This window comes from Gigantopelta aegis, chromosome 1, assembly GCF_016097555.1.
Source record: "Gigantopelta aegis isolate Gae_Host chromosome 1, Gae_host_genome, whole genome shotgun sequence".
Taxonomy (NCBI): domain Eukaryota; kingdom Metazoa; phylum Mollusca; class Gastropoda; order Neomphalida; family Peltospiridae; genus Gigantopelta; species Gigantopelta aegis.
The window spans coordinates 12878547-12906047 of NC_054699.1; the positions used below are offsets into that span (position 1 = coordinate 12878547).

The window sequence follows — 27501 nt, forward strand, 5'->3', positions numbered from 1 at the left end:
TCACAATCCCACACAACATATGCACGCACTCTCTCTCTCTCTCTCTCTCTCTCTCTCTCTCTCTCTCTCTCTCTCTCTCTCTCTCTCTCTCTCTCTCTCTCTCTCTCTCTCTCTCTCGTAGCCAAGTAGTATAACGCTCACTTGATGCGCGATCGGTCTGGGATCGATCTTCGTTGGTGGGCCCATTGGGTTATTTCTCGCTGCAGCAAGTGCACCACGACTGGTGTGTCAAATGCCGTGGTGTGTGCTATCCTGTCTGTGGGATGGCGCATAGAAACGATCACTTGCTGGTAATGGAAAGAAATGTAGCGGGTTTCCGTTCTAAGACTATATGTCAAAAATACAAAATGTTTCACATCCAACAGCCGTTGATTAATAAATCAATGTGTGCTAATGGTGTCGTTAAATAAGACAAACATTATAAGAGACATTCCTGAGTTCTCTGCAATTTTAAAGATGCTATTGACTAACAAAGACTTTTTAACGACTGTAATTACATAAAATATTAATGGCTGCATATTAAACGTGTTTCTGATCGTTCTTATATTTATACTAGGTTAAATTTCATTGTATTTCCTATAATATGTCTTTTGTTTCGTACGTACGGAATTATTTGAAGACAAAATCCAGTTTGGGCTTCTTACAATTATTAAGACGACCAGAAACACATTGAATATACAGACACTGATATTTTAAACAAGTAAATACATTTAATATGTAAGTTTCATCTTAAACATATTTTTTTATTTCGAAACTTCTTAGAATGGAACAAACACAGGAATATTGCTATTTACTAACAAAGACCTTTTAACATTTAAAATATTATTGGCTGGATATTAAACGTGTTTCTGATCGTTCTAATATTTGTACCAGGTTAAATTGCATTTTATTTCTCTTTTTTTTTCTTTTTTTTCTTCTTTTTTTCGTACGTACGAAATTATTGGGCTTCATACAAATATTAAGACGACCAGAAACATATTGAATATACAGACACTGATATTTTAAACAAGAAAATATATTTAATATGTAAGTTCAATCTTAGACATATTTTTTTTAGTCGGAAATATCAGGAATGTTGCTTTAACTCTCTCTCTCTCACACACACACACACACACGCGCGCGCGCACACACACACACACGCAGACACACACACACACACACACACACACACACACACACACACACACACATACACACACACGAGTATCTAGAGGTGTAGTGCGGTCTGAACCTTGGTGTGTGGGGGTGGGGGTGGGGGTCGGTTTGGAATAATTAGCATGGACCTAGCGAACCCTTTTGTTTACATTTATTTTCCAAATGCCTATATGATTAGCCTAATATTGTAACACATTCGTGATTTCGCATATCGGTACCGGACTTGACACAACTCCGAAAACTCGTGGTCACTTTGTTCATCAAATATTCAACTGCTTAAACATGTCGAAGATCGAAGCAATTCCTAGCTTCGATTATATGGAAAAGGTAACAGACATCGAATAACTAGCCACCAAGGAAGAAAAGTTACTAAAATCTAGCACACGACGGAGCTTTTTAGAATAAGTAGAAATGTGATGAGTCATGCTCTTAGGAATCACTGTCAAATCACTAGAACGTCTCCAGACATGGTTAAGTCGATCATTGAAGTCTAGTGTGCACTGGGACTCTTATGTAAACACTACAGGGCTCACTTCTTGACGGCGAAGGAATGAGGTAGGCTACAGCGACACTGGGTTACGTTTTTGGTAGGTCACGACATATCTTATCGCGGAACTGACGAAACAAGGTCGACGGTGAGACGGGCTGACACTGATAAATGTGATATTCAACTGGTACATGAATGAATGTATGACTGGATGGATGGATGTGTGGGTGGGCGAGTGAACGAATGGCTGGATTGGCTGGTGGATTGGTGGCAAGGTGCTTGAACCTTCAGTGACCGATCGATTTCGTTATCAGGAAACGATGTTATTAGGCCCATGTTATCGTTCGTCTGTAGTACAGCCACATTTTGTCGTAAAGCGGGAACATTTCGCTTGCGCTAGGCCAGGAAACTAATTAAGATTGGTTCGTGTTACACACATAACGTTTTAGTGTTGCTTTCCGATTGCCTTATATTTAGAAATCCGTTCTGACTGTTTCGAGTTACAAACCCTGCCATTTTTATTTATTAGTTTTGAAAATATCATTTGCCTTTTTTTATGTTCATCAAAATATAAAATATAATAGTAGCTAATTTGGAAGTTACGTTAATTATGTTATTATACACATAGCTATGAAATATATAGATCTACAGAAAGCATAATGGTGATTTTCGGTGAAAAGTCATATTGTCAGTGTATTTTAGTTAATGAAAATATACAAATGATATTTATAATTTTGTGAGCAAGTTGGTGATTGCATTATCTCCCTTTGTAAATTGTTACGATCTAAGTATTAAGGTCAGTATCATTTCGTCGTTTTTATGTTTGATGGTTACCATGCATGTAATCTGGACATTTAGCTATACAAAATATACTAAGCAGCATTGAACACGCACCACTAGTTGATGATAACAAATGTGAATGGGGCGTATATCAGCATTGAAAATATCAATGGATACGTACCGTACTACCTTATAGACCATGCATGCACACACATTATTGCTTGAACACTCCAGGAAACACAACATCAAAACACAACATGCATAGCATAAAAACGTAAATTGAATGTGCAAATCTTGATGACTGGGCCTATAAAAGATGGTCTCTGAAAAGCCACTTTCATTTATGAAGTAGTCTTTGAGGGAACTTTAAACAAAAGATGGCAAGGTTGACAGCTGAGGAACGTAAACGTGCCTTGCGCATGCTTCAAGTCGGCACTTCGAGTAGAGTCATCGCACAGCGGTTTGGAAAGAAAAAGAAATGTTTTATTTAACGATGCGCTCAACACATTGTGTTTACGGTTATATGGCGTCGGACAGATGGTTAAGGACCACACAGATATTATGACAGGAAACCCGCTGTCGCCACGTCATGGACTACTCTTTTTCGATTAGCAGCAAAGGATTTGTATATGCACCATCCCACAGACAGGGTAGTACAAACCACGGCCTTTGATACATCAGTCGTGGTACACTGGCTGGAACGAGAAATAGGTCAATATCATTGTCAGGTGTCTTTTCATGGTAGTATTATTAAATAATTATCAAACTAACAAATAAAGGTAATTTTTGTTGATTTTTTTTTTAAAAGTCCATGGTGAAGTACATTTTATTCAAATTACAAACGAAACAAATATATTATGGTGTTACGTGTGTCGATAGGATGAAATATAAATATTAACAAAAAGCAAAAGGTATTATCACAAACTAGAAAAGATGCATATAACAAATGAACCATTTCATGGTGTGTTTTTTGTTTTCTTTCGAACACAATGTTTATGTCAACTCGTGATGTGTGGAAACTATATTTTCGTCAATTGTTTCGCAAAACTCGTGAACTTATGATTCTCACATATCACACGTTCACTAAGTGCTGATTCGTGAACACATAATTAGCATGCATAACCAGTGTGAATATATGTATCTCTCTATGTGTGTGTGCGTGTGTGTGCGTGTGTGTGTCTGTGTGTGTATGTCTGTGCGCGTGTATGAGACAATGTGTTTAATGGTGAATTTGACGATCTCCAATTATTGGACAATTATGTTAGTTACGTGTGTATCTGAGACAACCTCTACGTTACTTAGATTAAATTCATGTACTCTATCGTTATGAATACAACGATAACGTCATCTGACATCTGTTATCTGAGATATTTCTGTAACACTTCACATATCTTTCTGGTTGATATCTCAAACTAAATTTACAGCGCCAAGATGTCAGCTGTGCATGTTATGAAAGTTTGGTCTTTATTTGTCGTTGGATATTTTGTTTTTCGGATTGTCGAATCCCAAGGTAAATGTTTTGTAGTAGCAATAGTAATAACAAATAGAGCTTACTGATGAGTATTCTTTAGAATTCACCCTATAATAGTGTTGGTAGGTGTATTTGTACTATCATCGTTAGTAGGGTCGGGGTAATGGTGACTTGTATAGTATTCGCCTGAGGCGTAATGGGCTACATTGTGACTTGCATTTGGGATTGTGCGTGTGCGTGTATACGTGCGTGCGTGTGTGATATTTTTTTGCAGAGGTGGTTATATGACAAATAGCTATCGATGTCTGTATCAAAAGGCCGCGGTGCACAGTCATCTAACTAGTACCGGGTTTACCCAGATGGAAAGGTATACTCGACATAGCTATATTGTGCAGGTATCCCCATTCCACCCACTCTTACTGTTATGTGTTTTTGTTTTTGTTTATGGCCGGGTGCTGGTTTTTTTGTCATGTACACATTTATTCGGTTGGCGTGGATGGGTGGGTTTTGTGTGGAGTTTTTTGGTGTTTTTGTTTTTTGGTGGGTTTTTTTTTTATCGAACGGGGGGGGGGGGGGGGGGGGCAAAAACAGATACGGAAGGGGGGGGGGGGGGGGGGGGCCGGGGGGGGTGGGGGGGGGGGGGGGGGGTTAAGCGTTTTTTTAATGTTGTTTTTTTGTTGGTGTTGGGTTTTTTTTTTGGGGGGGGGGGGGGGGTGTATTGTTGTTTTTGCATCAAATAAAAAGGATACTGACGCCATATATGCAGTCATAATTTCAATGTAATTAATACACAATATTGTGTGCTTACTTGTTTGTTTTAATGACACCACTAGAGTACATTGATATATTAATCATTGGCTATTGGATGTCAAACATTTGGTAACTCAAACATAGTCTTATAGAGAAAACCACCATATTTTTTCCATTAGAAGCAAGGACATTTTTTATATGCACCATTCCACAGATAGGATAGTGCATACCATAGGCTTTAATATTTCAGTCGTAGTGCAATAGCTGCATCTACAGCATTCAAGGAGTGTAGTGGCTAACTATGCATACGGTTGATAGGTAGTCGGTCCACCTTCAGGTACCGGCCCTGCACAGAGCGAGTCATGTGGGTAATATGTGTATGAATGAATGAATGTTTAACGACACCCCAGCACGAAACATACATCGGCTATTGGGTGTCAAACTATGGTAATGCAAACAAACAAAGTGATGATCAACATCAATATACAAATTCAAGATTTAAACAAAAATACAGTGTAAAGAACTGTGCAAAAATGCAAATATCGCAGATAGATACTGATTTTTACTCAAAATTTTAATTTTGTGCTGTATTGGCCATTCTCAAAGAGAATGTTACACCCCTGCACCACGCTGAGGTTACAGCACGCGCAGGGAGTAATATGTGTAAGACCAATTCACCGATTTCTCTCTCTCTCTCTCTCTCTCTCTCTCTCTCTCTCTCTCTCTCTCTCTCTCTCTCTCTCTCTCTATCTCTATCTCTCTAACCTTTAACGTGCTTGAACCTTAATTTTACATCAATACGAACATAACTATAAATCAAATGAAATTCAAAATTAAACACCAAAAATGCCAAACCAGATTTTTATATATATCTTTTTTGCATGATGGCCTTTAGTGTTGGAAGAAAGTATAGTCACTTAAGCAACGTGCTGAGATTTTGCGTTTCAATCGGTCATTTCTGTCGGATCAGTAACACTATTTGGATATATGACAGCGCTCTACTAAAATCCGCACGACGGATCCAGAAACCGAGGTATATTCTTTGTGAAAAACATATAATAGTGTTTTGTTTGTGAAAAGACACCACTGAAGCATATTGATTTATTTTGAATATTGCTTATTGTATGTCCAACATTTGAGTGCTTTTTTCTTTTATCCGCAGTCTTAAAGAAAATCCGCTAGATATTTCCATTAGCAGCAGGACATATTTTATATGCACTTTCCCATAGACTGGACATGTCATGTCACGGCTTTGCGTATACTAATTATTCATGGGATACTGATTGGGACGTGACAGACATAAGAGGGGTTTCAAGATAACAATGTTTGTCGCATTTCATTCACGTTTTACGTTTGAATTCCCAATTTGCTTGTAACTATTTTACATGTCTATTATTTATGCTTCGAACCTTTGTCTCGAGTAAAGGTCACGGTCACGAACTCTGTTCGAACCGTCTGATTGGATAAAGCAATCTCTTGTAACCATGAAAATACCCTTGAAATTATACCGCAAATACCTGTACTGGTTAACAACTGCCTTCTGCGACAACCATTTTAGATGCATTCCGACTACATTACCTCAGTGGGCGTTAAACGATGTTTCAACACCGTCGGCTTTCACTTCGTTAAGGAAATTCAACTGTGTCATATGCACGAAAACAAAAAATTATAATAATTTAAAAAAATACCCAAGCAAACAAACAAACAAAACAACAAACAAAATAACAATAGTCTGCGTCTACTTCTAAAAAAAAACAAGAGTCAAGTCAAGTTATTTTGGGGTATATTTTGTCAATTAGTTGGTTTTGCATACTTTCGATATGCTGAATCCAAATATATGACATTCTCAATCTTCTTTTTTTAATCAACGAGTCAAAAACAAACTAGCTCTGTGCATACTTAAGCCAATTAGACAGGAGAAAAGAAGAAACTGTCTGAACTTTTGTTTTTAAAAATGTTTTAGTATCAAATGCATCACATAATGACGTGGATCATTAAACACATTTTCAGAGTGTCACGGGGTGGGGACCAGATGACACAACGTAACCCAAAATACCTCACAAACTCGTCGATTCTCTTTTCTGCAGATTATGTACCAGACTAAAACAATAATTACAAACAACACACAAACAAACACCAAAAACAAAAACATACCAACAACATGAACAACATTGACGACCATTGTGTGGCACATGCATTTCTCTGGGTGTTGTATTCTTTAATAGAAAACTCTGACGCAACTCATAGCACTGTCAGTGTCATGTTTGGTCTTATTACTGGATAGTGAAAATGCAACACCGCATTAAATAATTTTGAGAATATTGTCACTTGATAGTTCCTTTTAACACTTCATTGGTTTCTGCTTAATTTTGTGTGAGGAGTGTATCCGATACGACTATCCTCCCTTTTTCGTGAAAAATGGTGTACGTTTAGCATTCACAAGAACGTTCTGAGAAATACCACAAACACATAACGCTGTTTTATTGGATACGCTACCTAAGAATACATATTTAATATCCATCCACGTTTAACAAAATTATATTATGTCGACGGGCCCAAACCTGGGCTATGACACATCATATTGGTTTTGTTATTACCTGCCTTTTCTTTATTTCCATATTTATTAGGTAGACACCAGTGCCACTGTGCAGAAGGATGCAACCAAACCTATATTGCGCCTGACAGGTGTTTGTCTTGTGAAATTGGATATTACGGACCATTTTGTCAAAAATGTAAGTCAAACGTCATAGTATGTAATATATCCCAGAACGCACTTTATTTGTTTTGTTTGTTATTTTGTTTATTCATTACTTTATTTAACACTCATTAATTCATCCATTCATTCTATATTTGTGTCATTAATTATTTAATCACTAGTTAGATATACAGGTATAAATGTAGATACATATGAAGGTAGGTAGCAGACAGGTAAGTACGTGTGCAGGTAAGCACTTGTTCACCTACGTAAGCATTATCGTATATAATATATAATAATTATTATTAATAAAAACATGACTGTATTACAGAGATGGTGTAATCGTAATCGATTGTAATCGATTACATGTTTTCATGTAATCACAATCGTAATCGATTACAATGTTTGAAAATGTCATGTAATCGCAATCGTAATCGATTATATTGCTAATGCAATCGTAATAACGATTTCTTTCATGATTACTCATAATTATTCACTAAACGTAAGATATGTCTAGCTTCAACATCTCGTTTTGTCACAGGTGTGGTAGTCCACCAACGGTACCGTGGCAAAATGTATTTTATTTTATGTGTGGTTACGACTGCAGCCTGGCAGCCAGTCATTCGTATCAATCTTGAATAAATGGGTAGTCATTCTCACCCTGTCACAGCCAGAACCAGGAATAACGAAACTAATTAAGCAAACACCCAGTTGAAAGTAGTCTATCAAGGTCAGTATTGGCTGATGTGAACGCAACGAAGATGCTGTGAGGACGGGTGACTCTGTCCAATACCAATATCAAATCGTTTAACGTGCCCATTCAGAGCAAGCTGTTGTGGCGCACGCCTGTCCTGGGCACAAGTGCCGGCCTCGTCCGGCTCCTCCATCCAGAACAGGACAGGGTAGGTGTGGGGGTGGGAGGAGGAAGGACCGTCTGCACTGGCAGGTGCAAGGGAGCAGTCCGACCGTAGCTGATAACAGGCGGAGGGTGGTATGGTGCTATGCAATTTGGAATGTCCCGTAGGATTAAACGAAAAGGGAAATAGGTGCGCATATTGATGAAGGAAATTCGGCGTAATTTTGATGGTCGATCTAAAATGAAAGGTATGGGCTACGTATAGGTTTGGAATATTATTAGGCCGATAGTAGCTCTGACTGTCTTGTCATGCCATGTCATGTCATGTCATAGGTTTTTACGTGCACATTCAGAACAAGCTGTTGTAGCGCAAGCCTGTCATGGGCACAAGACCCGGCCTTGGACAGCTCCTCCGTCCATGACAGAAAAGCTTCTTTTGGGGGGGGGGGGGGGGGGGGAGGGACCGCCTGCACTGGCGGGGAGGGGGGGGGGGGTGGTGCTATGCAATTTTGAATGGAGCAATTATATTCCAAAGAGAAAAGGTGCGCAATTTTGATTGAGGAAATTTGGCGCAATTTTGAACGGTCGGTCAAAAAGTAAATCGAGATTAGATCTGACTCAGTCTGGCGGAGCGCCGTATCTATAGTCGCTTGACAATCGTGTGACCAGTCGCACAACCAGTTGCGGTCGGTTGCGACCGGTGGCAAGCTGGCACGACGCGTCGCACGACCAGTCGTGGGTAGTCGTGCGACTGGTCGTTGACAATCGTAGGTAGAAGTGGGTGATCGTAAGACGCACATGCGACCAGTCGTGCGATTAGTCTGCGACATGTCGCAAACCAGTCGCCGACAGGTCCCATAGTCTGACCGCAACCCATCGATCGCAGAAAACAAACCTACGACCGTAGATAATTTATTTACTTGTTCGTACTGGCGGCTAGACGTAGCTCAGTGGTAAAAGCGTTCGCTTGATGCGCGGTCGGTTTGGGATCGATCCCCGTCGGTGGGTCCATTGGGCTATTTCTCACTCCAGCCAGTGCACCACGACTGGTACATCGAAGGCTGTGCTAGCCGGTCTATGCGATGGTGCATATAAAATATCACTTGCTGCTAATCGAAAAGAGTAGTCCATGAAGTGGCGACAGCGGGTTTCCTCCTTCAATATATGTGTGGTCCTTAACCATATGCCCGACGTCATATAACCGTAAATATAGTGTGTTAACTGCGTTGTTAAATAAAGCATTTCCTTCTTCTTCCCTTGATTTTTTTTTTCTTTCATTCTTTCATCATTTCTTCAATTATAAATTTATAAAAATATATTTATTTTAATTTGTGGATGGTATTAAATGGTATATGTTCTATAAATAATAAAAACAAGTAATTGTGCTCAAACAGTTTTCAGTTACTAATTATGGCTTAGTTCAATAAAAAAAAAAATGCATTGATAGAATAATTATACCTATGGTTATTGGTACCTTTTCGCCAATAATCCAAATTTAAGAATAATAAATCTGGTTTTGGAAACGGATTCCCTCCCTACAGTACACATACGTTCATAATATTTTGAAATAATATGATAAATAATTCAAAATTATCCATTATGTCTTTCAATGAATGAAAGCATTATGGCTGTGAAATAAAGTGCATACTTTCATGTTGGTAACATCATTTCATTATTTGTGTATATTTGTGGAATTGTAATCATAGTTGCAATCATGATTACTGGACAACGTATTAGCAATCGTAATCGATTGCGTGCAATATAATCGTAATCGTGACATTGTAAACTAATCGTAATCGTAATCGATTACCTTTGCGAAGTTATCGCCCCATCGCTGCTGTGTTATAAGAGTAATGAACTAAGCAAAATTTAATTAGGGAATGAATTAATTAATTAACAATTTATAATTTTGTTAATTTCGTTTTGCTGTTTTTTAGTTGCTACATGAGAACAGTTCAGACTAGATTTGTTTACTTTGTGCATTTCCAGGAAATGTTGCTCTGAACAAAACAGCTAGTCAATCTACAACTTGTGTTGGCTTTGAAGGTGAAGTTTGGCTGTGGAATTAAGAGAACCAATTAATGATTGCATAAGATTTAATGCAACATTCGCTTTTCATAGGTCTTTGTTAATGTTTTCTTTTATTGCATTTACATTTGCCATTGACAGTCTAACTTCCATGATATGAAGGTGTCAATTATTAATCCTAAGAAGAAAATGAGTTTGTGGACCTTCTGTCTTCTCATTGGCTACCGGTACCCCGATGGAACAAAAGCAAGACGTGAGCTGCTGCATTATGTGATCACGTTCTGTTGTGGCTCTAGTACTTCCATAAGACAAAAATCTAAATAATGGAATAAACACCCCCAATTATGCATGTTTTTTTACCACTGATTCCAAAAATGTAGCAACGTTCGCGAATGTACTACAGCTGATTGAGCAGCCAAAAATCATGCAAATTTAAAACACACTAGATTGAATTGGGGTCAGTCTAAATGCTGATTTTATGTCTACCTTCTGAATCAAAAAACCCTTTCCTAATCTCTGAACCATTTTAATTATCTCATCAAAACTGGTATATTATACAGAACATAGACTTGGATTTATGTGATCGTTTACTGAATTTCCTTGGGGGTATGGTAGGACTAGTATGCATTGTCCTTGTTGTTTTCTTGTTTACCAAACCAATTGATAAAACTCTCAAAGTTGTTATACAGTGATGATTGAAGGGGCCTTCTACGTGATGTACCGAGATTTTTTTTTTTTTTACCATAATAATTCCTTGGTTGGTGGACACTAAATGTGTACAGTGTGTAGGCAACCGTGAACATTTAGAACCATTCAGTATTTCAACAGTCACTTTTGGATCATAATATACTAGTGTATTGACATGAATTGCTGATATTGCTAGTTCAAAACACGACTCCTCAGTAACTGTTTTACTTACATCACTATCTGTTATATGGCTGTGGGTGTTGAGGGAAACCATGATACTTTCCGCTACATTAGTTGTATTCTCGGGTTCCGCCATTCTTAAAGGGACCATTTCTCAGCATGTTTACCCTAGGATGTGCATGTCTGCCATGACTGCGGACATTACATTTTGAAACAATTTATGGATATTTGTATGATGGCCACTGGCAACTACCCTTATTGTAGTCACAACAGAGTTGTACTTTGCGGTAGCCTTTTCCTGGTAACTAGTGGGACCTCCTACAGCTGGGCGTGGGACAGTCATAATATCTAACCACAAGTCGGAACTGATTTTGCACAATGGCTGATCATTAAGTGACTGACGAAGACGGAATTGTTTGCCGTATATACTACGACAAGCCATACCGCAACGTATTGTAGTAATTCAGATGCATTTTCTGCATGTTTCTTCAAATAGATAGACATACATATAAGCATTGAATCTGTCCATTTTTGATGTTTTGTTTTCTTTTCCACTGGCCTAGGACAGGTTTTTAACTTGCCATTTTCGGTCATTCGTAAAACGGCAGTTCACAATGTTGTCAATGTCCATGTTTCCTTTCAATTGTTAAAACATTTTGGTTTTATGTTTTGTTTAACAACCTCACTAAGCACATTGATTAATTAATCATCGGCTATTGGATGTCAAACATTTGGTAATTGTAACTCGTAGTCAACAGAGGAAACCTGCTACATGTTAGCAGCGAGGGACCTTTTATATGCACTTTACCACAAACAGGGAAACGTATACCACGACCTTTGACCAGTTGCACTGGGATCAGTCTAAATGCTGAAACGAGAAAACCCCAATCCTTTGAATGGATCAGCCGAGGAGGTTTAATCCTGCAACTCAAGTCGAGCGTGCAATCGGAGTGGAGGTTTTTTTACCACTGATTCCAAAAATGTAGCAACGTTCGCGAATGTACTACAGCTGACTGAGCAGCCAAAAATCATGCATTTGTTGAAATAGGTTTTTTTTTTTTCAAATATAAAACCCACTAGATTGAATTGGGGTCAGGCTAAATGCTGACTTTATGTCTACCTTCTCAATCAAAAAACCCTTTCCAAATCTCTGAACCATTTTAATTATCTCATAAAAACTGGTATATTATACAGAACATAGACTTGGATTTATGTGATCGTTTACTGAATTTCCTTGGGGATATGGTAGGACTAGTATGCATTGTCCTTGCTGTTTTCGTGTGCACCAATCCAATTGATAAAGCTCTCAAAGTTGTTATACAGTGATGATTGAAGGGACCTTCTACGTGATGTTCCGTGATTTGTTTATTTTTAGCATAATAATTCCTTGGTTGGTGGACACTAAATGTGTACAGTGTGTAGGCAGCCGTGGACCATGATAATGTATTAGGAAGCAACATTTAGAACCATTCAGTATTTCAACAGTCACTTTTGGATCATAATATACTAGTGTTTTGACATGAATTGGTGATATTGCTACTTCAAAACACGACTCCTCAGTAACTGTTTTACTTACATCACTATCTGTTATATGGCTGTGGGTGTTGAGGGAAACCATGATACTTTCCACTACATCAGTTGTATTCTCGGGTCCCGCCATTCTTAAAGGGACCATTTCTGAGCATGTTTACCCTAGGACCTGCATGTCTGCCACGACTGGGGACATTACATTTTGAAATAATGTGTGGATATTTGTATGATGGCCACTGGCAACTACCCTTATTGTAGTCAAAGCAGAATTGGGCTTTGCGGTAGCCTTTCCCTGGTAACTAGTGGGACCTCCTACAGCTGGACGTGGTGCAGTCATAATACCTAACCACAAGTCGGCACTGATTTTGCACAATGGCTGATCATTAAGTGACTGACGAAGACAAAATTGTTTGCCGTATATACTACGACAAGCCATACCGCAACGTATTGTAGTAATTCAGATGTATTTTCTGCATGTTTCTTAAAATAAATAGACACACATATAAGCATTGAATCTGTCCATTTCTCAATGTTTTGTTTTCTTTTCCACTGGCCTAGGACAGGTTTTTAACTTAACATTTTCGGTCATTCGTAAAAAGCCAGTTCACATGTTGCCAATGCCCATGTTACCTTTCAATTGTTAAAACATTTTGGTTTTATGTTTTGTTTATCAACATCACTAAGCACATTGATTAATTAATTATCGGCTATTGAATGTCAAACATTTGGTAATTGTAACTCATAGTCAACACAGGAAACCTGCTACATGTTAACAGCAAGGGACCTTTTATACGTACTTTACCACAGAGAGGGAAACGTATACCACGACCTTTGACCATTTGCACTGGGATCAGTCTAAATGCTGAAAGAAGAAAACCCCAATCCTTTGAATGGATCAGCCGAGGAGGTTTAATCCTGTGACTCAAGTCGAGCGTGCAATCGACTGAGCTAAATTCAGTCATCTCCTTTCAGTAGTTGCGATATGTTGGTATATTGGTTTTCCCATATTTTCCATTGCAAAAATTGTGGAAAATGACGATCTATTTCGTCCTCTGCACAACTCATAATATTTGGCCCTTCATAATTAAAATGCTGACATTCTATGTTAGTCCAGCCAGTGCACCACGACTGGTGCATCAAAGGTCGTGGTATGTGCTATCTTGTATATGGGATGGTAGATCCCTTGCTTCTAATCGAAAATAATAGCCCATGTAGTGGCGACAGCGAGTTTCCTCTGTAAATATCTGTGTGGTCCTTAACCATGTGTCTGACGCCATTCAACCGAAACTAAAATGTGTTGAGTGTGTCGCTAAATAAACCATTCCCTTCCTTCCTATGTTAGACCTATTACCGTTAAATTACTGAAATTATACTGGGGTTTGGGCGAGCTATGGGACAGAACAATCGTTGTGTTGCCCCAAAAATTAACTTTGACACTCAATGCATCAGAATTACCCTGAACAGTGTACGACCCGGCTGGATCATTATCGGCGAGGCTAACAATCCCCAAGACCTCGTTGTCTGGGATAAATCGGACATGCAGAAATACGGACCCAGATACATCGGATTGGCATTACCAAGATATGTTGTTTATGTGTACAACAATAAAGGGTGTCTATTGCTAATACAGTGCCCACTATTATAGAACAAGCAATTGGTTGTGCGGAAATAAGAGTTATCATTGTTTTATTTGTTTATGGTGGAAGAACATAATAATGCAATTATATATTTTGTAGGGGAAACATATTCAATGCGCAGAACATATTAAATATTGTTTTTTGTAGATTCTGTTATTTTGTGTTAGTTAATATAGGAACTATAATTGTCTATTTTAGATCAGGATAGACTAACTGGGCTTCGTTTTGAAGTTGATAAACACGAGTGCTACAGCTGGTCCAATTCATCTTCTCCCCCAAATGAATTTGAGGTCAACTGTGACCAAGACGGGGAAAATGTGACCTTCAAACTACCGGTTAACGCAACCTACAACAATGTCCTTACGTTATGTGAAATTCAAGTGTTTGGTAAGTATTATTACAGGAACGTGACATAGCGATCAAATTATGAATTTTGTTTGTGGTATGTGGCGCGTTTTTACATCTCATACCTTGTGTTAATCATAAACAAGATCTTAATTAGAATAGCTAAAGAAACATGTAACACGCAACAATGGAAATCACACCCCACTAATACAATAAGACAAAACTAAGAATAAAAGCTACATTTACAAAAAAAAAATATAACAAAAAAAATAACAAAAGCAAAAACAAAACCCTCCCAGATTATAGTGTTGTATTTTTGAAACGACGTACGGTACTAATATATAGTATCTTCTATATCTCCACCGTTGTAAATACAACAAAGCCTTCTTTTCATTAGGACAAGACCATCATGATCTCTCCCCATGTAAGCAATTTATGATCACATAAGCGTATTTTTGTAATTAGATAACATTATGAACAGTCTTATGGCAATACCGTCGAGATTGTCGTTGAGTTTATTTTCTCAACAGGCAGTTTTGTTTGTTTGTTGTTGTTTTTTTTTGTGTTTTTTTTTTTTTTTTTCGGGGGGGGGGGGGGGGGGGGGGTCTTTTTTTCTGGACTATATTATAATTATTTCTATAGCTTGTCTTTTGCCATGGGCATTCTTTTAGTTGCGGAGGTTATTAGATTTTAATTGAGTTATGTGAATACATGCTTAAATAACTGTATAATATACAGAGTAATAAATTGCATATATGATATATACCTTGTCTATATGGTTGTTTGTAAATATGTATGTATGTATGTATGTATGTATGAATGAAAAGTAAAAGTAAAGTTTGTTTTATTTAACGACGCCGCTAGAGCACATTGATTTTTTATCTTATCATCGGCTATTGGACGTCAAACATATGGTCATTCTGACACTGTTTTTAGAGGAAACCCGCTGTCGCCACATAGGCTACTCTTTTTACGACAGGCAGCAAGGGATCTTTTATTTGCGCTTCCCACAGGCAGGATAGCACAAACCATGGCCTTTGTTGAACCAGTTATGGATCACTGGTCGGTGCAAGTGGTTTACACCTACCCATTGAGCCTTGCGGAACACTCACTCAGGGTTTGGAGTCGGTATCTGGATTAAAAATCCCATGCCTCGACTGGGATCCGAACCCAGTACCTACCAGCCTGTAGACCGATGGCCTGCCACGACGCCACCGAGGCCGGTATATATGTATGTATGAATGAATGCATGCATGCATGCATGCATCCATCCATGTATGCGCATTTTTATGTATGCGTGCATATATGTATGCATGTATGCATGCATGTATGTATATATGTATCTGTATGTACGCATGTGAATGTCTTAGTGTGCTTGCGCGCGCGCGTGTGTGTATGTGTGTATGCACGCATGCATAATATAACATAGATTTTTTTTTACTGTATCTTGTTAAATCAGTGTGTACAGATTTCTGGTATGGTGAAGACTGTGACAAGACGTGTAACTGTAGAAATCAGACTGAGGTGTGTAACAAGACGACAGGAGGATGTACAGCGTGTCCAGATGGGTGGAATGGTACAGCATGTGATAGTAAGATGTTAAAATTTATAATTAGGTTAAAGCATGCATTTGTCAATTTGCCTGGATATGATAACATTATTCGAAAGTGGACAACTAGTGAAACTGAAGTGTTTTATTAGAGGTACACGTAAGAAATCTGCCTTCTTTTTGTTTTGTTCTCTATTCTTTGTTCTCTCTTTTTCTTTTCTTTTTCTTCTTATCCTGAAAATAGATATGTTACAGACAGGTTTCTCAAGATCATCATAGTAGCCTTCATCTCAATTAGGAACACTATGATATCAGTACCACATGTATTTGTTGTATCAATCGTGTTACTATTTAATGCAATAATTTAATTATTTGTTGCATTTTATTCTTAATATTTCCAATCTTTATTGATAAACTATTACTACATTACTAATTTCGAGACCTATTACATCATCCCTTTCAAGTTATTACAGTTTTATGGTATATATATATATATATATATATATATATATATATATATATATATATATATATATATGCCAACAAATATCAGTATGGATTAATGTACTTCCGCGTAAATACAGTTTACGTATTTGTATCGAAACTATTTTTTGCATGTGTCATCGTTGCGTCCAACGTTACAACCATTAGAGCAGTGTCTATTTGTCATGTTACATTCTGATACTCCATTTAAACCATCTCCACACATTTCGATGCACGTATTTACATACTGGCCTGATGCACATTCCTTAAACTAATTTCATTGCATTACACTAATTATTATTAATTTAAAAAACATTTTCAAATTACATGCACCAACCACAATATCACAGAATGTATTTTCATTTACAATCTGTCATATGAAGACGGCCAAAAACTTGTCCACCGACGTCATTGGGAACGTTCTCCAGATGCAGCAGTGGTTAAACGATGGGGTGAATCGTAGTAACTTCATCTCTATGGTCTGGACGGAGATATACCTGCTATACAGTATAGAGATGAACTATTTACCGCTATCGTCGTTCCTTCCATGTGATATGTTAATGTATTAAGGCAAAAACAGTATATTAAAAAATTGATTGTCCTGCCCTTTCCCTGGATCTATAGATGGGTCTGCGACAAGCTAGGCTGCAGTGCATACGTGACTTATCTGGTTCCTTCTGACTGACGAACCCATCACAAAGTATGATTAATCAGTGGAAAGCCAGATCTCAGGCATCTGAATCTTTCTAAATTTGAAAGAAATTATTATTAATATATCATACTAAGTTTATTCTTAAATATATCATGCCACTTTAGTTTTGTCACTTTATTGTAACTTCCACATTTACAAAAGATATATTTGTATATATTTTGTTTATGTTTTATAGCATGTGCTCAAGGCCATTATGGAGAGAACTGCATTGAGGAGTGTGGACACTGTCTAAATGGTGAATCAGAATGTATCACGACAAATGGACACTGTTCTAATGGTTGCAAGGCAGGATGGAATAACGATACTTGTAAAATAGGTTAGTAATAAGTATAGTGTAGGTTACTAGGAAATAAATATCCATATATGTACTATTGCATGCATCAAGATGGACGTTTTCCCTGATGTATATATTTATATTTAGATAATATGCTGGACGCACCACACATAAACAAGTTTTATTGAGGTGTATACTAACTGTGCTAATTAGCAAGTTACTTTCAACAACAGGTAATTATCCATGCATATGTCGGGTGAAAATATATTCCTTTTGTTCAAGGTTACGTAATTAAAACATATTTAAAAAAAAAATCTAAAATGCCTAGATCGGCCTAGTTTTCTTTGAAGACTACTACGTATTGACACAATATAACACTATTTCTGTGCTAGGTTGTTGTTAGTTCCCAACCAGTGCAACTGGAGGGGACAGTAGGTTTCACCTTTGTCTACTTGTCTTTGTGTCTGCACCTCTGCCTATCCATCTGTCCCACATAGTTGGACACATTCAACAATATGTTGCAATGTATTTTCAGATACACGGATGGTCCATTCTTCGAGGACAATGCATAGTAGGCGTATTCTTAGTGCTTTCTTGCAAAAACAGGATATTCAAATAATTGATTGTCCTGTCTGTTTCACGGATCTGTACCCTATAGGTATTAATGGGTCCAACTAGGCAGCAGCGTGTACTGTTGGTGTGTATGGTTCATCCAGTTTACCCTGATCTACCAACCCTCTACATAGTGTTATTAATCACTGAGTGGAAAGCAATATTTCAAGCATGTGACACTTTCTGAATTTGAACGCAATTAGTGTTCACATAACATACTTGACACATTCTTAAAGGTGTCATGTCAGTATTGTTTTGTCACGTTATTGTGACCTTCCACATTTATTAAACTGATATTTTTATATATTTTGTTTATCTTGTAAAGCATGTACACCCGGTCATTATGGAGATAACTGCATTGAGGAGTGTGAACACTATCTAAACGGTCAATCAGAATGTAACATGACGACTGGACATTGTTCCGGTGGTTGTAAAGCTGGATGGAGTAATAACACTTGTAAAGCAGGTTCGTAAGAAATATATTGTAAGTTACCAGAAAATCAATGTTTTGACTGGAGTTTTTGTTTGATTAATATGTGTAGATTTCGATAGTATACTGGTTATACCACACACAAACAATTATGTTTGACGTGCATGCTACATCTGCTAATTATCAATTTAATCTGTGTACACGCAATTATTCATTACTAGTCATACTTTGCATGTAAGTATGTTTTCTTTTTGTTCAAGACTGTGTAACTAAAGTACTTCTTCTTAAAATTAAATACTTAGTTCGGATTACTTTTGACCATTTCCTATCCTGCAAGACATTTGACGCCCACCGGTAGCTAAAACCAATCATGGCAAACACCGTTGAATCAAGAAAGTCCGGAATTGTTGCACAACCTCATCTGATTTATGGCATGACTTCAGGAATGCACACACCACTGTCATCAATACAAGCACAGAGTGTTGCCGTTTGCTGGCCAAAACAAATTCTATCTGTCATATCAAGGTAGCTAACAACGTATCCATCGACGTCACTGATAACGTTCTCCAGATGCAGCAGTGGTTAAGTAATGGTGTTAATTGGAATAACTCCAACTCTTATGTGCTGGACGGAAATGCAGCTGTTGTACACTATATAGATGCAATGTTGATCCATATCGTTGTTCCTTTCATATGAAGTGTCAATGCATTACTTCAAAAACAGGATATTAACAAAAATTTACTGTGCTTCCCAAACCCGACGCAGAGTGTTATTTATCAGTAGAAAGCCATATTTCAGGCATCGGAATCTTTCTCGATTTGAATGGAATTATTATTGATATAACATACTAAGCATATTCTTAAATATATCATTCCACTTTAGTTTTGTCACTTTATTGTAACTTCCACATTTACAAAAATGTTATTTGCATATATTTTGTTTATGTTTTAAAGCATGTAAACCAGGCCAATATGGACAGAACTGCGCGAATGAGTGTGAACACTGTTTAAATGGTGAATCAGAATGTGACAAGACAAATGGGCACTGTTCTAATGGTTGCAAGGTAGGATGGAATAAGGATACTTGTATAACAGATTAATAATATAGTGTAGGTTACTAGGACATAAATATCCATATTTGTACCATTACATGCATCTAGATGCTGATGTATACACCTAGATTTAGATAATATGATGGACACACCGCATATAAACAATTTTATTGAGGTGTGCACTAACTGTTCTAATTAGCAATTTAATTTTATCAAAGGTAATTATTCACACACAGCCGTGTGTTATGTGGAAATATGTATTTTTTTGTTCAAGGTTACGCAATTAAAACACATTTAAAAAAAAATCTAAAATACCTAAATTGGACTAGTTTACTTTGAAGACTACTACGTATTGACACAATATAACATTTTAGATCACCATCGAGGGGCAAGACAGTGCTCTGTTTGTTTGTCATGCATCATAATACATACTTTGGATTAAATAAGTCAGCACATAAAGAAATTGAAAATTGTCATTTATTTTGTATATAAATGACCAGATAAGAAAAACATCATTATTACGTAATGAATTCAAATAGATATCAACATGAAAGGTTGAACTACTGTTATATAATACATGTCATATCACTACAGAATGTAAACATGCAATATAACATTATACACATTACGTAATCCTTATGTAAGGAATTGACATATAACAAAGATGGGGTATACTATTACGCTGGGGTGGGAGGTGGGTACAAAAACGTTTACCGTTTCTTTTCTACGGAAACTGACAAAAAAGGATTCCTAATGCGCATGTGCCAATTTAACCAAACCTAAATTGTAAACGGGCCGCTATCCCGTACTAAATGATTCTGTTAAATGTGGATATATTATCGATATGACCTAAAAGCATTTATGTTGCACAATAAATATATTTTTAGATCACCATCGAGGGGCAAGACAGTGCTCTGTTTGTTTGTCGTGCATCATAATACATACTTTGGATTAAATAAGTCAACACATAAAGAAATTGAAAATTGTCATTTATTTTTGATATAAATGACGGGATAAGAAAAACATCATTATTACGTAATGAATTCAAATAGATACCAACATGAAAGGTTGAACTACTGTTATATAATACATGTCATATCACTACAGAATGTAAACATGCAATATAACATTATAAACATTACGTAATCCTTATGTAAGGAATTGACATATAACAAATATGGGGTATAATATTATGCCAACATATAGATGAGCAATCTGATCAGCTATATCCCCCATCCACTGAATCTTGCCCCAAATGATTTTTAACAATAAGTGACTGCGTGTCATAACCGATCGACCCTATAGTCATCGTGCACAGAATTGTATATCTACTTGAACCAAATTATATCCTACAACATATCCAGCTATACATATATGGTCTCCAGGTGCAATCTCCCGCCACTGCCTAAACGTTTTATCATAGGCAATTGCTGCCTGGTCATTAGTTTCTTCTGCAATAGCTTGCAGCCTCAATGCATATTGCATAAGCTTTTCCCCCTCATTTGGGTATTTTTTGCAGTACAAAGCCCCAAAAAGATGGAAAGCCGACATCCATTGCATTAGCGAAGTGATATGTTTTGCACTTGGTACCTTTACCATTGACAGAGTGCCATATTTTATTTCAGTGGTAAATGTGTCCTCTTGAGGCCAAAATCAACATATTCATTGGCCCACATTTTATTTTTTATTTTTTGATCGACACCTAAGCCAACAGGCCTGGTCACGCTCATTTTCGTGGATCTCTCATTATTCTGGCCTACCTTTCCCTGCAAATTAACTGAATCCTTAGTTGTTAGGTGCTGAAAAATATCTGGTCCCACAGGCATAAATAATGGAGAATATTCCTCCTTATCCGCATCTGCCCCACTAATCTGATGTGTTGATGTATCTGGATTGGCTTGCAGAGCCTGCATCACTGATTTTGTAAGTGCTGGAATGGCGTCTTGTATGCACTGACCACTGTCGGCAAATCTAGCCTACTAGGTCCTGGATCAGGTGCCCTTGATGTGTTCGCTCTCTTCTCTTCGGGTGGGTTGGCCACTCTCCGCCTTTTCCGCTGTGTGGGGTTCGTAGACATTATTATAATCGGGAGTAAGGCTGTAAATTATATCAAGTCAGATTAGTGAAAACTATATTTTTTAAAATAAATTATCCTGTGCAAGTCATCCTATAATATCCATGTCTATTCAGACAAAAATCCTCACAGAAAATCAACCATTATTTTTACTAGTTTTAGAAACCAGACATATTCCCTAATCAAACGTTCTGTACAGATACCATCAACCGCTATGACTGTCATTGTAAAAACTGTAACTCTCTTGTATTACTTAAAACAGTACTAAAACCAACTGACTAGTTTTTAGAACATTAAAGTGTAACTTATGGGAATAATTAATGTCTGATAATAAATAGGACTTCTATGAACCTAGTCAACAAATATGACTATGCATGTAACTCACGTAACTTTGGAGACAATTAATGTCTGATAATAAATACAAGTTCTATACACCTAGTCAACAACTATTACTATAAATGTAACTCACTTGTGATTAACTACCAGTTATATACACCTAGTCAACAACTATGACTATAAATGTAACTCACATGTAATTACAGTGTAAATTAGGGGATAACTAATGTCTGATAATAGATACAAGTTCTATACACCCAGTCAACAACTGTGACTAATAAATGTAACTCACTTGGGATTAAATACAAGTTCTATACACCTAGTCAACAACTATGACTATAAATGTAACTCACTTGTAATTACAATGTAAATTTGGGGATAATTAATGCCTGATAATAGATACATATTATATACACCCAGTCAACAACTATGACTAATACATGTAACTCACTTGTGATTAAATACAAGTTATATACACCTAGTCAACAACTGGGACTATACATGTACCTCACTTGTAATTACACTATTAGCACAAGGCCACCTTGCAATACATGTATAGATCCACACAGATGCACACACACTGACAAATCCATACATATACGAGAGTAATTTAGTGTATTAAAACATATCAGCACATCCCACAATATGTCCAAGTTCTATAGAGACCAATCAACCTATGACGGTATACTGTAACTCACATGTCTTACACATTTCAGCACAAAAGCTAACCTGATATTAACCTGATAATCAACAATGTTTGGGGTTTTTTCTTGTTTTTTTTTTTAGTGTTTTAATATTGCACCTCGAATACTACGATAGTATTTTAGAAAACCAATTTTCAAAAGATGAACACCATCCATACATAAAATATCATCAAAATTCTGCATCCCTTTTAACTTCCAATAATTAATGATGGGATGTTTAGATAATTCCTGCTTCAGGAAAATATTTGCCAAGTGTACCTTCTCATTATATTCCTGCACCGTGATATGCCGGGTATTTTGCCTAGGCACAAACTGCAACACTGTTATCTGAGAAATGCTATGTTTGTGGATAGGGTACGCATTGTCAAAACAGAGAGTAACCTTAAAACAATTACATCAACCTCCTCATAGGAATCTAAATCATTGCCTCCTAAGTGCACAATGAACCTGGTTGGTTGATTTTCTGTTATACCAATCTAAAAATAATTCAGGTGCTCATTTTGACAAACTCGTCCGCCACCAACTGCCGAAAACGAAATGATGGGGCAGTCCACAATACCAAAGTTTTGTAAAATTTTCTTCGATTTAATAAAACCTAAATTGTAACCGGGCCGCTGTCCCGTACTAAATTATTCTGTTAAATGCGGATATATTATCGATATGACCTAAAAGCATTTATGTTGCACCATAAATCTTTTTTATTTCTGTAGTGTGTTGTTGTTAGTCCTCAACCAGTGCAACTGGAGGGGACAGTATGTTTCACCTTTGTCTATTTTTCTGTCTGTCTGCACCTCTGTCTAGCCATCTGTCCCACATAGTTGGACACATTCAACAATTTGTTGTAATGTATTTCCAGATATACAAATTGTCCATTGTTCAAGGACAATGCAAGGTGACACAGTAGGCGTATTCTTAGTGCTTTCTTGCAAACACAGGATATTCAAATAACTGATTGTCCTGTCTCTTTCACGGATCTGCACCCTATAGGTATTAATGGGTCCAACTAGGCAGCAGCGTGTACTGTTGGTGTGTATGGTTCATCCAGTTTACCCTGATCTACCAATCATCTACATAGTGTCATTAATCACTGAGTGGAAATCAATATGTCAAGCATGTGACACTTTCTGAATTTGAACGCAATTAGTGGTCACATAACATACTTGACATATTTTAAAGGTGTCGTGTCACTATTGTTTTGTCACGTTATTGTGACCTTCCACATTTAAAAAAAAATGCTATGTTTATATATTGTGTTTATGTTTTGAAGCATGTACACCAGGTCATTATGGAGAGAACTGCACTGAGGAGTGAGGACACTGTCTAAGTGGTGAATCAGAATGTAACACGACGAATGGGCACTGTTCCGATGGTTTTGATTGCAGTTTTCTCTTGATTAATATGTGTAGATTTCGATAGTATGCTGGTTATACCACACACAAACAATTCTGTTTCACGTGAATGTTACATCTGCTAATTATCAAAGTCAATGGTCTTCAGTACTCTTTACTGGCCAAAACAAATTGTATCTGTCATATCAAGATAGCTAACAACTTGTCCATCGACGTCACTGGCGACGATCTCCAGATGCAGCAGTGGTTAAACAATGGTGTGAATCGGAATAACTCCAACTATTGTGTTCTGGGCGGAAATGTAGTTGTTGTACACTATATAGATGGGATGTTGACCCCTACCGTTGTTCCTTGCATGTGAAGTGTCAATGCATTACTGCAAAAAAAATCTGGATATTACAAAAACATACTGCCATTCCCAAGCCCGGCGCAGAGTGTTATATATCAGTAGAAAGCCATATCTCAGGCATCGGAATATTTCTCAGTTTGAATGATATTATTATTAACAGAACATACTAAGCATATTGTTAAATGTATCATTCCACTTTAGTTTTGTCACTTTATTGTAACTTCCACATTTACAAAAATTATATTTGCATATATTTTGTTTATGTTTTGAAGCATGTAAATCAGGCCAATATGGCCAGAACTGCGCAAATGAGTGTGGACACTGTTTAAATGGTGAATCAGAATGTAACAAGACAAATGGACACTGTTCTACTGGTTGCAAGGCTGGATGGAAGAACAATGCTTGTAAAACAGGTTAGTAATAAATATAGTGTAGGTTACTAGGACATAAATATCCATATTTGTAATATTACATGCATCTAGATGGACTTTTTTCCTGATGTATATATTTAGATTTAGATAATATGCTGGACGCACCACACATAAACAAGTTTCATAGAGGTGTATACTAACTGTGCTAATTAGCAAGTTAATTTCAACAACAAGTAATATACCATGCATAGTCATATGTTGTGTGAAAATAACTTCCTTTTTTTCAAGGTTACGTAATTAAAGCACATTGTAAAAAAAATCTAAAATGCCTAGATCGGTCTAGTTTTCTTTGAAGACTAGTACGCATAGACGACTTATAACACTATTTTTGTATTATGTTGTTGGTAGTCTCCATTACATGTAGTACTACATGCATCTAGATGGACTTTTTTCCTCATGTATGCATGCTGATTTACATAATATGCTGGACGCACCACACACAAACAATATTAATTCAGGTGTATACTGAGTGTGCTAATTAGCAATTTAATTCCAACAAAAGAAATTGTCCACACACAGTCATATATGAGAAGATGTGTTCCTTTTGTCCAAGGCTACGTAATTAAAAGCATTTATTTTTAAATCTAAAATGCCTAGATCAACCTAGTTTTCTTCGAAGACTACTAAGCATAGAGACACTATAACACTATTTTTGCATTATGTTGTTGTTAGTCCCCTACCAGTGCAACTGGATGGGACAGTAGGTTTCACAGTTGTCTATTTGTATGTCTGTCTGCCCCTTTGCCTATCTACCCATTTGCCTATCCAGTACACAAGTGCATAAAGTTCACGATTGGTTCAATGTAGTGCAATGTGACTTACAAACTTCACTCTAACTATAGACAGAAAAATAGATAAACCACATCAGACCTTTCGCCAAAGGCTCTGGAAAAAGTGATAGGTACAACTCGTGCATTGATTGGTAGTGAACGTTGGTCCAGGGGTTTATTAAGTAGAATTGTTGTCTGCAGCCATTGTTGTCCTGCTGTGACGAAGTTCACTGTTCTTCTGGGGATATTTGGCTTGGCCGTTTGCTGAACTGACTCCAGTAGCTCCAATAATTCTCACATCTTAAAAACTAAAATCAAAAGGACAGCAGTATGTGGTCTACCGAAGGGGAAGCCCACTTATTCTAACTTGGAGACTGCAGTAAAATTTAAACAGATACTGTAACCTTCGATGTAAATACACCTTAATATGTTCATATACTTTTTGTTTCTGAAACTTTCTGAATTTAACAAAACCTAGTGGTTTAATATGCATATTCACGAACGTATCGTGTCACTGGTGCCTTGTCACTTTACTGCAACCTGTTATATGTATAAACTTCATTTTTGTTATTGATATGTGTTATGTTTTGAAACATGTACACCTGGCCATTATGGAAATAACTGCGTGGAGGAATGTGGACACTGTTTACATGGTGAATCAGAGTGTAATACGACAAATGGACACTGTTCTAATGGTTGCAAGGTTGGATGGAATAGCGATACTTGTAAAACAATTTAGTCAGACATGTATAGTACGCTAGCAAGACACATTATACATTTATACCTCGATGTACACATTATTTTAATAAAATGTGTATGCTATTTGTGATACTTTAGCAATTTAATTTCCGCTAAGTTGTATATCCAAAATATACTGAACTCCTTTAGAAACGCACCAGCTGGGTTGTTGTTTGTTTTGTTATGCATATGATACATTAAAACAGTATAATTAAACATGGATACATACAATAATTATGTAATATACAGGGTTAGCAGTGAAGTTAAAAGTAAAGAATGAAAATGATTTGGGGGTGTGTGGGGGGGGGGGGGGGGGGTGGGGTGGGGGGGGGGGGGGGGGCAGAAATAAGAAAGGAACGAATGAATGCTAAGATAAGATATTTAAATAGAAATAATAAATACTTCTAGAACAATATGTTGCTATGTCCTTTTTTCCAGGAATATCAACCAAGGTGCCCAGTATACTTCGTATTCTTTAAACTGACACTTTTTGTAATACACACACACACACATATATATATATATATATATATATATATATATATATATATATATATATATATATATATATATATATATATATATATATATATATATATCAATTTGTATTCTATCTTTTATAATGTTTAAAAGAGTGTATTTGTTAGGTTTCTATTTCTGTATTTTGCGTCTGTATATATAATATTTAACATTAATAATGAGCCAATTAGCAAACATCATTATACTTTTGTTGCTCTTTAAAATTCCAAACAATAATGTTTGTTTATTAAAGTGTATATGTTTACCTTGGTATTGGTACCACTTTTCAATTTCTTTCCATGCAAAATAAGACTTTAGAACAGTCATAAAATAAATGTCCCAAGTTTCTGTAAGATTCTATATTGAAACCACAGTACAACTGTGTCTGTTATACTATAAATGGTAAATTATATTGTTTCGCACTCTTCCGAAGATAATATGTTTTGTGGTAACAGTATCAATTTAAACTGAATATAAACATGCGCCAGAACACAACATTGAGACTTTACGTCAACTCAA

At 36.8% G+C, this 27501-nt stretch overlaps 1 protein-coding gene across 1 annotated transcript; it reads left to right on the forward strand.

Annotated features, from left to right (window-relative positions):
- Positions 1-1437: 1437 nt before the first annotated feature.
- LOC121367744 (scavenger receptor class F member 1-like) lies at positions 1438-25659 on the forward strand. The gene is made up of 10 exons (XM_041492128.1): positions 1438-1482; positions 10364-10475; positions 14455-14643; positions 16061-16192; positions 17521-17661; positions 18557-18697; positions 19615-19724; positions 23064-23118; positions 24797-24937; positions 25628-25659. The coding sequence occupies exons 1-10, from the start codon at positions 1438-1440 to the stop codon at positions 25657-25659; spliced, it is 1098 nt and encodes a 365-aa protein (XP_041348062.1).
- The last annotated feature ends 1842 nt before the right edge of the window (positions 25660-27501 follow it).